Genomic DNA, 13065 nt, shown 5'->3' with positions numbered 1-13065 from the left:
TGAGGCATATAAAGGAAAACGCAGCTAACTTTCAGCACTGGAGGAAAAGGCAGGAACAGCACAGAACACAGATGCTTTGCGATCTGTTCTGTGGTTCCAGCTGGTGCTTAACGGGTCTTTTCATGCTTTAGTGAAAGTAGGCTAAAAACCGCAGGTCTCAGACCACAGGACCACAGGCCCTGCCTGCGCAGAATACCTCCCGATGACTGGAGATCAGGTCTCGCCTGTCACCACTGTTGTAAACTAGCACATTATTATGAAATCATGTCCGCTGTTGACGTCTGGGGCTATGAATGAGTGACCACAAGCACACGGTTATTACAGGAAAACTATAGGGTACTTTAGTGTCAAAGTAAGCTAACAATGTCAGACAGCTGACTTGTAAACATCAGGAAGAGCTTGATAAGACAAACATTTATAGATCTAGCTCAAAGAAGCTGAGACAAGGTGTTTGGACCCCCCCCCCACCCCCACCCCCCTTATGCAAAGTTCTGCTCCACACTTTAATCCTTCAGCTGTAAGACGTGGGTCTGCCTTTCGTTTTACTCCAAACTACAGAACGCACTGAAATAAATGTGTCAAACTTTCACACAATAAGTAACACCACAGCCTACGTAGGGAAAAAAAAAACAAAAAAAAAAACTTTGCAGACTGGTTGACGAGGTGTTGCTTCACATTAGAAATGGGTTCAAGCTGCTTTGACACACATCTTGGCCTACTTGACTGCACCAAAGAGATGACACAGCGCTAACGTTTTAACATGAAAAACAGCAACTATTTTCTCCAAAAATCCACTTAGAAAACCCTCATAAATAACTACATACCACTCCAACGCAGTTATTGTAGTTTTAAATCGTGGCTCACGTCGTTTTCTTGTAAAAATACAGATAATTTGACACATGTTGGCTAATTAGACGTGACAAGGAGTAACTGAATTTATTAAGTTAATTAAATAAAGCAGAACTACAAAATATCTATAGTTAATGTTAATAGTTTAAAGTCAGATAAAAAGATTAAAGAGGCATAACACCAGAGGTTAAACTAAATTTGCAATTTATGTTGGGGAAAAAAATCATTTTTAGGTATATTAATTACTTTAAAATGATTGAGGTGAACTTATAATGACTCCGCCTTTATAGAAGTAGACGTTTAAAAGTAATAGTTTAATATAATGGTTTGATTTATTAAAACGCTTCATTCAGAAAATACTCCTTCCACCCAACATCAGATTCTTTCTTTTGTTTATTTGAGTTCAGATTTCTATTTTATTTAGGAAAATTCACTCTTCGTTGTAATGTAATATTACAGCGAAGGCAAAGAAACAGGTTTTTTTTTACACCGATGACATCTTTTTTTAGTTGCAATATTTCCACTGCACCTATTTTGGTACCAACCTTTCTGTTTTTGTGGTTTCGTCTTGTTTTTTGACCCATTTCTTGTTGTGCGCACTTAGAGACAGAACAACTTTTTCTACAAATTCAAGTATTTTCTGTTTTTAAACTAACATTAGAACCGTTCATGATATCTTCATTTTTTACATATTTATGTGACATACTGTAAAGGCCAAATTAATTACAATAACTGATTTAAAAAGGTTTAAAATATCATGTCAAACTTCATCTGCTGAATTGAGTGGACACGATCTATTAAACACTTAAAATATTGGATTTTTTGAGTGCAGTTTTATAAAACAATATAAGTTTTAGTTGATAAATCTATTAAATTAGCAGTTATTTGACCATTTTAACTGATGGACTTTCCATCCACTCAGTAAATTGTATAAATTTTATGAATTTGTACGTGTCTCACTAGTTCAGACTTCCTCTGAAAATGATTTTTTCCCCAAACCTACGAGGCTCAAAAGTCCTAAATGAAGCCAAGCAGCTTTCACAGACACAAAGATTCAAGTTTTCTGAAAGAATCACAAAAATCTGTAATATTAGAACTTCAATACAAGAAAAGGCTGCTTACTTTTCTGACAGTGGCTCTGTGTCCAGCAGCGTTCGCTGAAGTGTCCGTTGATGGTCGTCGCCTGGCAGGTGGTCTTTCCGACGGACGCCCCTGGGCAGACGTCCCCACACTCTCTGTGGTTTTTGTTGGCCATGATGTAGTTGTCCTCCACCGAGTCCAGGATCTTGGACCAGTCCAGTGTGGAGAGATAGCAGAGATCTGGGTTCTTCTCGATCCTAACGGCCCCTCTGGTGATGTTCATCAAGCTGTGGAGGCCGATCTCTCGCAGCTGGAGCATCTCGAACACCACCAGGGCGTAGTTGAAGAACAGGTTGTTGCCTCGGATGACCATCAGGTTGGGGAAGAGAGCGCTGAGGCTCTCCATGCCGTAAACCCTGAAGAGCAACAGGTAGTCGGTGACCACCCTCAGTTTGGGGAAACTGATGCCTCGGAAGTCCTCCGGCTTGGTCTTGAACATGAGTAAGATCTTCAGGTGGCCTTCGATCACGGTACAGTTCTCCAGCGTTCGCAGGTTGGTCACATTGTTGCGGATGTCTTTGCTCGGACAAACTGAGAAAACAAGCAAAGACCAACAGACAGGTTGTTTTAGAGACTAATTAGGCTTTTTGTAGCGCTCACAAATAAACAACAAACTTAGCAGTAAATCAAAAGGTGTTGAGGCTAAAAGGATACTGTATGAAAAGGCTGAAACACTGTAATCTCCTAAATTAATTTCTCTTGTGCAATGTTTGTGGATTACAACTGCTAGACATGACTGATGATTACACAAGCTGTCTGCTCTATAAACAGGACATGATCTCAATGAAGAAAAAACAGAATCAAGCTTCGGATAATTAGAGGGGATATTTTATAAAAAAAAATAAAAAAAAAAGAAGTGTCCGTCTCCGTCTTTGAGGAGGAACAGACCAACTTCTCTGACATTTTGTTTAGCAGCCACATATCTGACTGGGAGCTCCTGTCAAATAAGGAGTGCTGCACTCATCCTTGGTTACACTGTGTTGTGGAGCCGCTCCTGCAACTCAACACCATAAAAAAACATTAGCTAATGCATTAAAAATATGTGTCCGTGAGGGCAACTGTAGCGCTAATGCTCACGCTTTGCAACAGCACTGGATTTGTAGCTGCATCAGTCCTCACCCAGACACAAATCTTGCTAGATGAGAATTCCTGGACCACGTTGTTGCGCAGTTGGGTTGCATTTTTTCCTGTCTCGATCATTTCCAACCGTACTACATCACGGTGACACAACAGCAGAGTTTGATCTAGTCCTGTGGCTGGCCAATATAAATCTGACCACCCCTTCTGCAACAAATCCATCACTATTCTTTTAGCGAACTTTAAACGTTTTTTATTTACGTTGATTTATTCAGCAAACAGACCAAAATGCAGGAATATTCCATCTGCAATAGTAATCCACCATTTAAAGCCTTCGTGAGTAAAAACTCACTGCGTTGATGTCCTATAAAATTAGTTAAACAGCAGAAACAAGAGAAATAATCACATAAAGTCCATCTGAAGTATCCTCTAATCCAGTTGGGGGTGAGTGGACATTATTCATTTGCAGCTGTTCTGTCTCATCTTTGAAACATTATTCAACTAAAGGCCTGGCATTCCTTGAAAGAATGCATATCAGGATTATTTTAGATTTTTAAAAAAAATGACAGAATTATAGCTGCATTGGTTCAAAGTTGAAAACAAAGTTTGCTCAGTCTACTTCATGATGTCACGCTCAGAGTTTGTGATGTGACCAACTTTCTGCTACATCAGTATCTGTACAATCGACTGAATTATAGACGTTTTTGCAATTTTGAAGGCCAATTGGCTGTGGAAGCCATCTTGAATTGGATTGGCTCCAAAACGTAACCAGCTGTAGTTGTACGTCCATAACTGTTTTCTGAAAGTTGTATTAAAATCTGCCGGTTCTTGAGATAATTTTGCTAAAAGATGGAGTCCAAAATAGTTAATGGTAAAATTAAAGAAAAAAAAAAAAAAAAACTTGTGCAGTTTGTTAGAGCTAAAAGTATGAGTTGGGGATCAGTCTCAGCTAATAAACACCACATTTTAGCTCAATCTCTGTAAAATTGAAGGTGTTACACTGGCTGGCTGTGGTGACCATCTTGAAATGGGTTAGTGATGTACATCTGATAATTACCTTATGCATATACAAAACAGAGAAACACACACAGACGTGGGCTAAAACATTATAGCTCAGGCTTCGCCGTCAGCAGCAAGAAATAATCACATCTCTCTGAGCTCGATGTTCGAGTGGAGCTGCTTATCTGGGCTCAACAAATGAATATCTTTCATGTCTAAACGTGCAAAAATCTTCATAGTTTTCTCCTGTTGAAGCAATATGTGTCTCTTCAACCACTCCCCTTCCCTGATACACACAAGCAGGTTAAATCTAAGCATTTTCTGATCCTAGTCTGCGAACAATAATGCCATTCAGCTTCTTTTTTTTTAACTTCTTTCAGGATTATTTTCAGAGGTCTGGTTGCCTGTGAGTCATAAGATCCGGCAACACTGTCTCGCATTATTAGGCTTTCACCTTTTAGAATAATTGCAGAATTTCACATCAGCTGAGCGACCTCGGTTTTTTTTGAGAGCGCAGGAGCTGATAAGTGGAAAATGGGGGAGAAACGTAGGTGACAATGAATCAGCATTAACACATATCGAAGGAAAGAAAGCAGGTAAAGATTGATAACAGGGTTCAGAGGGAAAAGGATTTCTGTGGCTGAGAACAAAAATTGGACAAATGATCTGTAAGAGCTGAAAAACCAACGCAAGGGTGCAGGAACTGACACCAAACAGCCGAATTCGTCCCAAAGCTTTGATTTTTCTCAATAATAATAAGATATAAACCTAACCTAATAATATTAATAAATATTAGGGAGACATTGTTTTGAAAACACATTTCAATTTCATGTTTACAGACTGGTAGAAAGCCTGAAAATTTGTTTCGTCATTTGGAGTCAGGTTCTGTATTAAAAATGTATAAAAAGCAGCCAGGTGATACAGACTGCTTGGACGTTTTTTGGACCAAATTACAAACAAAAATAAAACAAATATTTGATTTGTAGTTTGTGGTTAATACAGATCTCTGAGCTCTTTGTGAATTTCGAGTGTAGTTTACCGGCGTTGCCTCGACTTGGGGTGTTCTGCAGGGAAAACACTGACGGAGGTGAGGATTCCCTCAACTTTCTCGTCTATAAATTTCCTCAGCATATGTTCTGTGTTACCCGGCGCTAATAACGAAAGTAATAAAAGGCTACTTCCTTTGCAGGTGCAGTCTGGGACATTCCAGACTCGGTTTTCCAGTCGACAAGTCGCGGGCGCAGCTGGAGGTGAGGGGACTGATGTGTTTACTGTCTGACCCGCCGCGACACCGGCCACATCAGGCCAACCTGTCAGCCGGGTGGGGAGGAGGTGTAACAAGCAAGTGTGCGCCTCTTTATGGCAGAGACTCATTTTCCACCTCCTGTTGGATAACAGGCCAAGGCAAACAGCGGCCTGAACTACAAGCGCCTCCCTCCGTGACCTCAACCAGAACTCTCAGCCTGTAATTATGCGGACTTCAAGGCATGTTTTAGGTACCTGAAGCAGCTCAGAACATTAAAAAGTACTTATTTGTTCTTCCTCTGCACACACGTTGCCTCTTCACACATATATGGCAGGCTCTATTCCGAATAACTTAAAATATCTGACTGAAAATTTTACATTTTTAACAGTATTTGTCAGAAACTTTGCAGCAAATGCAGCGTGCTCCATATTCATCAACATTTGCAACCTTAAACAAGCATTTCCTTCCCAAGTGGAAAAGACGAATCATCACGGGGCGGCGAGTCCAAGCTCCTATCAGTGTGCACTTTCAGTCAGGCCAGTATTTTTAGCACCACATTCCCAATAGAGAATCTAATACAGACCAGTCGTACCGATAGTGGCTCGCATTGGAAACTGGAACATAGCAGCCTTTGTGTGTAAGTGAGGAATTTCAGAGCGGCAGCAGAATAAGGAGAAGAAACAAACAAAAAAAAAAACTGTCCGGGCCGCCTTCTCTGCATGTGAACAAAAGTTTGGAAGAAGAAAGAATTCAGGAAAGCAAACTCGAACCCATGACGACATGGCACGACTCGAGCAAAACAAACCAGGTGCCCCCCTAAATCCCAACGCCGCCCGTATTGTGAAGGCCCAGCAAAATCTTGGAGACGTTACAAAGGTTCCCATGGTGACAAGGCGAGCCCCAGGTCGCCATACATTCCTTACTTTAACCAGAGACGGAAGAAAACACCCGAGGGGCTCTGAATAATCAATCAGAGCCCTTAAAGGGGCAAATTTCTAATGCAGATGGACGTCAAACGTCTGCAAATGTCAGAATCTTTAAGGAAAATAAAAGGTTGAAATATTTTATACAACAGAAGACAGACCCAGAGGAAGTAGCAGAGTACATTAAAATGCTGAGCGTAAAGCAGGAAACAGGATGCCTGTAACGTGACAAAGAGAAACGTAAAGAGCAGCAAATAAATCTTTTAATAGCACGCACATCAGTTATAAATTGTTCTATTGTTGTTTTTGCTGAATTATCAGACCAGAGCGAGACAAAAACAATTAAAATGTCATTTATAGGAGACAAAAAAAGCATTATTTTCATAAAACTGAGCCATTTCTTGTGTCACTTTCACCACAAAAATCGATTTGAGATCCTGAAACTCTGCAGCTCCAAATTTCTGCTGAAGACAGGATGGGAAATCTTTCTGTGTACTGAACAAAGACCTCCTTCTGACATTAAACATACTCACAATTTATGAAGACAAACTCACTGCAAACAAAGTAGCAACATTAATTTATATACAGCTTAGTGTGGCCTAAAATCTTCCCTGTAAACAGTATTTTATGGCTTCGGGCTTTCAAATTACAGGAAATTTCTGCTTTAATTGGGATAATCTGTGGTAAGATTTTAGTTTTCAACTTTTGGTTTAACTAAATCAATTCTCCAGAGAGTTGTTGTTTATTTTAACCTTGTTTTCACATATAATACTATGTAAATAATCAGTACCCCCACAAACTTGTATAATTATGTCATAGATTGCTCCATCTGCACTCTAAAACCCACAGATTCAGTTCACTCTAATCTTAAAACAATTAAATAAAGCAACCTGGATGATAATTTTTTTTACGTTACTTTTTAATTAATAATTGCTTTCTCAACTCATGTGTTTATGGCTCTAAAGGCTCTACTGCACAGCGCTGCTTTCAGGTCCAGCGGGTGACGTTCGAAGGTGGTCTGTTTCGCATTAATCTGACCACAATCAAAGTCAACGAGCCGTAAAGGAAATCCATAGAGCTTGATCACATTAGATGGGAAGAAAATCCACCTACAAGATCTGACAGCTGACCTCTGTAACCCTATTTATGCAAGCTTTATGCCCCGATTCTGCACGTGTCGCAAACTCCTGAACAATACCAACAGGAAACAAAACGTCCACGAGGTAAATCCAGACTTGTTCAACCGCAAAGCCGCCACAAACATAACATCTAAAAGGTAAACAGAAATTATATCCAATGTGCTTGAGCGAGACAGTCTGTCCACGTTGAGCGGAGCAGAACAAACCCACATGCTCCGAGTTCGTCTGCAGGCTCCGACCATCTCTGCTCCTCAGATCGGAGTGGATGTGGAGGGATGGGGCGAGGGGCGAGGGCCACAGGCCGGTAAGCGTGTCGGAGCACATTCGCACAGAAGCGAGGCCTCGGTACGCACGCTGGACCGCAAACACTCAGTGATTGCAACACTTCCTTTTCTTTCAGTTTCACAGCTCTGTTGCTTTCACCACCTAAACTACAACTAAGCAAAGACTAAAAAAACAACAACAACAACAACACGAAAACACACGCTAGAAATGTCTGAACTGACAGGATGAAACCCACTGAGCAAACTGTTGCAAAGTCTAATTATGCACCACTTTAAACTAATTGAAATATTTTATACAAATGTTTTTATTTTGATTGTTTAATTCCTACGTAAGTGTTTAATTTTTACTATTACAAAACTTCAAAATGTACATAAGTGTTTCAAGGACTACAGGAGACATAACCACAACTAAAAAAATGCAACTTTGTTTGATCAAAAGTGAAGGCCGTCCTCTAAAATCACGTCTCACCTCCTGTTTTCTTGTCCAGAGATTAGGTTTAATTCAAGGTAAGTACAGAAAAACAAGGTTCTGTATTTAAATCAAGCTGCTACAGGACAAAGAGTGACCTTTCGTACGCATGCATGGATGCATATCTTGCATCCATGTGGCTTTGGACTAAAGATCATTCGGTCATTCACTTGTTCACTCAGCTGATTAGCAAAACAATATTTGAAAACTCCAACCCAAGCATGTTTTTCACCCCCCTCCCCATCGTTTTAGATCAACATGTGTTAATCTGAAAGCGCCGCTCAATATTTTGACACTAAAATGTCAAGAGTCACGCTGAAACAGCTCATTTAAAAAGGTAATCATCCACGCTCGTAATGACCGTTCAGAGAACTTTGGTTCCACGTGGGTGTTTGGGACGACACTTGCAGTGGGGTAATAATTACCTTTTAGGTGTGAGAGCACAATAACAAACAGATTTCCTTCCAACAGAGGCACTGTGTCAAAGGTAAGGATCTGATACAACAACAGAGTTAGCAGGTGTGCCACACAAGTCAAACTTTCACACAGAAAGTTGTTTTGTTTTTTTATTTGAACGTGGAAGCCTGCGTTTGACGAGCTCCAAACCCTCTCTTGTGTACGCTTGTCGAATGCGCTCGTGCGAGTTCAGTACCTGAGACCACAGCGGCGGGTAGACGCCGTTTCATCACCTCACGACTGCCCTCCGTTGTCGGGAGGCGTAAATCAAGGGCTCGCTGGACCGCCGCCTGATTACGAGACCTGCTCTGCCCGACGGGGTGCCGGGAGGCTTCGTGGCGAGCTCCCGCTGTCTGATAGGCTTGTTTCAGTGATGTGTTCCCAAAGACAAAAACAACCTGACTTTGTTTTTTTCTCTTTAACAAATATGAACACAAACAAATCGTTTTCAGCCACAATCTGTTGTAAAAAAAAAAAAATGGCAGAACTGATTTGAACAAACTGCTGATTTTAACAAATTGTCCAGTCGATGCCAAGTGAATTAAACCAATTCCCACAGCCGCTGAATATAAGCTTTCATTATTAAGTGAAACTTTCCATCAAGCTGAGCTGGACAGCGACCAACAAGTAGCTCAGAAGATTTCCTGACTACAACCTTGGTCAGTTCGGCTTATGAAACCGGCCAGTGAGAGGCCCAGGTTCCACTTTTCTCGTCTGTGGTTCATTCGAGTTTAAGAAGCGTTGGGGGGTTAGAGGGCCCGCGACGCAATTACACAACTTGTTTTTTCTTTTAATTCACGTCTTGAGATTCTCGCTCAAACTGGTCTGAGGGTGTCCCTGGATTTACTTGTCGCTAAAAACTTTAAAACACTTCTGCTAGTTTACGAATCACTGAACGGCTTAATAGGAGCACATTACATTAAAAGATCTGCTGTCGTTGTGTCAACCTTCCAGACCACTCGGGTCTGCTGGTTCTGGTCTGGTCTGCGTCCCCAGAACCAGAACCAAACATGGAGGAGCAGCATTCAGCTTCTATGCACCGCAAATCTGGAACAAACTTCCAGAAAACTGCAAAACAGCTGAAACACTGACTACCTTTAAATGAAGGCTGAAAACCCACCTGTTTAGAGTTGCTTTTGGTGTTTTTCTGACTTTTTAATTTTGTTTTTATGACGTAAAGCACTTTGAACGGCCTTGTTGCTGAAATGTGCCATACGAATGAACTTGACACGACTTGACTTAAAAAGATGTGAAGAAAGGTGAGAGAAACTGCACCTTTCTTGGCTAAACTCCCATTAAATAATGCAGTAGATGGTTTCAACACTGCCTCGGTCAAACAAACGATATGCAAATGTCTTACACTGGACGTGGGAGGAGCAGCTGTTCATCTGGTTTTATAGTTAAATTTAAAATAAGGATATATAAAACCTTAAAAATGAACATAGATCTTGTTAACAAATTCTTCTAGATCCTCATCACTTCAAAGCTCATAGATCTTTTTGTACTTAGAACTTTGAGGTAATTAATTATGACAGATCCATTCAAATGTGCATAAAGGGAGATCTGAAGACTCATTAGAACAACAAATCAGTTTTGATCTGGCTTAATTATCTGGCAGCTTGTTTGATAAATACCTTAGAAGGGAGTGAATCTCACAGTACGGCGCTCAAACCAAAGTAATAACAGAACGATCTGTTTTTTTTTTTCCCGTCCCATAACAAGGCAATTCAAAGCAACATTTCAACAAGTTTCCGGGTGAGTGTGACAGTGAAAAAGCTCCGTGATGCTGGGTTTACGATCCGATCCTGGTCTCGCACCCACCGTACAGCAGGTTACAACACCGGTTTGCGACACTATTCCTTAAGAGGCATAAACCAATATTTGCCTCATGTCAAAACTAACAGTGTAAAACTCGGAGTGTGTGCAAACACAAAAAAATGTCTCCAGGCAGCGGCGAACGGATTCACTCATTCATTCTTATCACCTGCGCTGCTGGTGAATTTGCAGGGATTGTCTGGCGGCCGTAACGAGGGCTTGCCGTTACCTTCCTGCACTGACCACAGCAAAGAGCCGAAGCCTCCCATCCACTAAAACAACCAATCCCGCTAAACTCTCAGACCGCTTACTTTATTTGGGATTTTATTTACAGTCCCCGCAAACTCCCACAGCCGATAAAGTGGCAACCTTTGTCCCTTCAATGCAGTCGCTGCATACACCGCCACCGTCGCCGCCAGCCTGCCTTTATCAGCCCACCATCACAAGTAAAACAAGAAATCTGTACAAGCCAGGGTTTCAGCACAGGATAGACACTAATCAGTACGTTTGGGATTTCTTTACCTGTTGGGTTTTGGTCTGTTTAGCTCTAATAAAACAACATATCTTTTACTCACAAGTAGAAAACATCCTAAATAAACAGGTATGTAACACATTTTTTAGTTATTGATTAAACAAATCAGGGCATTTCTAATTAGATAACACCTCCTTTGCATTTCCCTAAAAACAACAAGACTTGTAAAAGAAAACATTGCCCTCATTAGAAGTATCTGATAAGTAAATTCAGTCGAAGATATCCATCAAGAAAATGTTTTCACCACACAGTAATATTCACATGAGTGGTATTCAAACACTTTCCAGTTTTAACCCTATTTATGATCTTCAGGTTGTTGCAGAAGGGTCTCTTTATGTACATTTATACACATCTGACACTAAATTTCTAAAAGAAAAGCAAAGGAATTATTTCTTTCAGGCTATTAACAGTGTTTTTAATCTTATTCAAGGCTGGAAACTTTAATTCAAACTACCTGTTGCAAACAAAAGACTCCAATGTGTCCAAACAATTAAATATTCCTAAATTTAGCTTAATAAAAAGTCTGCATTTCTATATTTTACTATTATACATAAAGTAATGTTTCAGGAAAATATGTAGCATAAAAGAAATATTTGTTTTAATGTTCTATTTCATTCATCTTGCCCACAGTAGGTTTTAAATTGTCATGCAGTTTTCTATAAAAACATAGTTACAAAATACAGGTGATAAATATAAATAACTAAAAAAAGTAATTTATTTAATCAATTTCCCCTTTTCTTTTAATGTCTTTGCTTTTACAGTCACCTGCAACACAGAGAACATTATGCAATAAATACCTTGTTTTTATTTTTGTTCAACCCGGTGTGAATTTTTATTTATTTTTTTATTGTTTTTATATCTTCTGAGTGTTGCACAACTCTTGTTTTATTGGAGTACAGACTCCAGGGCTTGCACGGAGCAAAAACAACTACATGTTCGTTCAAGATGACAGATAAAAAAAGGGTCGACGTTCAGGAAAATTAATGGGTAATAAATAAAGTTACTCACTTTCTCCGCACGCCTGATGACGGCTCATCACGGCGCAGCAGACTGCGGTGAAAACCAAACACAAAGTCCGGAGCCACATCGCTGACACGGTCCGCAGCTCCACTCCGGCTAAAATAACACAATAATCCCAGGCTGGGGGCTGGATGGAGGGTGTGGGGGGGACAGATCAGGCTGCTGAGGGTGTGAGTTCACGAAACTGGGTTCGTTTTACGGCGTGGGCCGACAGGTAAAGGAAAATAAACACAAGACATCCCGGAAGATGGGCGGAGGAAACGTGTCCAACGTGTTTACTCAAACACAAGCTAATGGCTGCTAACGTTAGCCCGCTCCGTGAAAAAAACCCCACCAAAATCTCCACCAACTACCACCTAAAAGGAGCCTGAGCGCTCTCACGGCGTCTTAAACGTTTCGTTCGTAATAAAAGTACCCTAACCGAGTTCATAAATGTTTTGTAAAAAGAGAAAGAAAATAAAGAAAAAGACTTGTTAGGTTAGTAGGAGCGCTAGCGGTTATGCTAGCTCCGAAGCTAACGAGGCTAGCCCCACTCCGGTCCGAGGCCACAAGCGAAGTTTGCGCTGCTCCCCTCGCCAAGCTTTGCGGCGAAAGTTTTTTTAAGAAGTGCCCGCCCGCAACCCGCGGAGCTGCAGCGCCAGTTATTTACAAAGAAAACCCGCAGACGTGCATGAGCGGAGAAATAAAAAATAAAAAAGGAGGGGGTAAAGGGAGACCTTTAACAAGTGAACTCGGCTGCCTAGTCGATGTTTGCGTGGCGTAACGTGTAAAGCGCGTCTTTCGCAGAGAAAAAAAACTCTCAAGTCCCCCAAGCTTTTTTTTCCAACTTAAGTAATATTGACAGGGTCAGCTTGGAAGCTCCTCTTCGGACCTGGCAGAGATTTCGCTCTGTAAATAAAAGGCAGACTCCGTCGCGGCTCAGAAGCTCCTTTTTTTTAATATTTTGGGAGTTAATAAAACACTCCACGCTGTGCTCACGCTGCGCACGACTCCGTCACGACTAACTGTGCGTCAGAATAAAAGAAGAAAAAAAAAAACAGCAGCTAAATGTTCCTTCCCCCCCCCCTTCTCCTTTTTCTTCCACATACAGAGGTAGATGGTAAGAGTCTCCTAGCT

The 13065-nt window shown here is 40.9% G+C and overlaps 1 protein-coding gene across 2 annotated transcripts in view; it reads right to left on the bottom strand.

Annotated features, from left to right (window-relative positions):
• The window catches only part of insra (insulin receptor a), a 49552-nt gene extending 36487 nt beyond the window's left edge, over window positions 1-13065 (bottom strand). Inside the window, exons 1-2 of one of the 2 annotated variants that reach the window (XM_037981920.1) lie at window positions 11938-13065; window positions 1972-2520 (exon numbers count right to left, since the gene is read on the bottom strand). In XM_037981920.1, the coding sequence (XP_037837848.1) occupies window positions 1972-2520; window positions 11938-12016 (628 nt within the window). In that variant the 5' untranslated portion in view covers window positions 12017-13065. The remainder of the gene's footprint in view (window positions 1-1971; window positions 2521-11937) is intronic. The other variant, XM_017410984.3, reaches the window with a different exon arrangement.

This window comes from Kryptolebias marmoratus, linkage group LG20 (genome assembly GCF_001649575.2).
Source record: "Kryptolebias marmoratus isolate JLee-2015 linkage group LG20, ASM164957v2, whole genome shotgun sequence".
Taxonomy (NCBI): Eukaryota; Metazoa; Chordata; class Actinopteri; order Cyprinodontiformes; family Rivulidae; genus Kryptolebias; species Kryptolebias marmoratus.
This window is presented reverse-complemented; position numbering and strand designations above follow the sequence as displayed.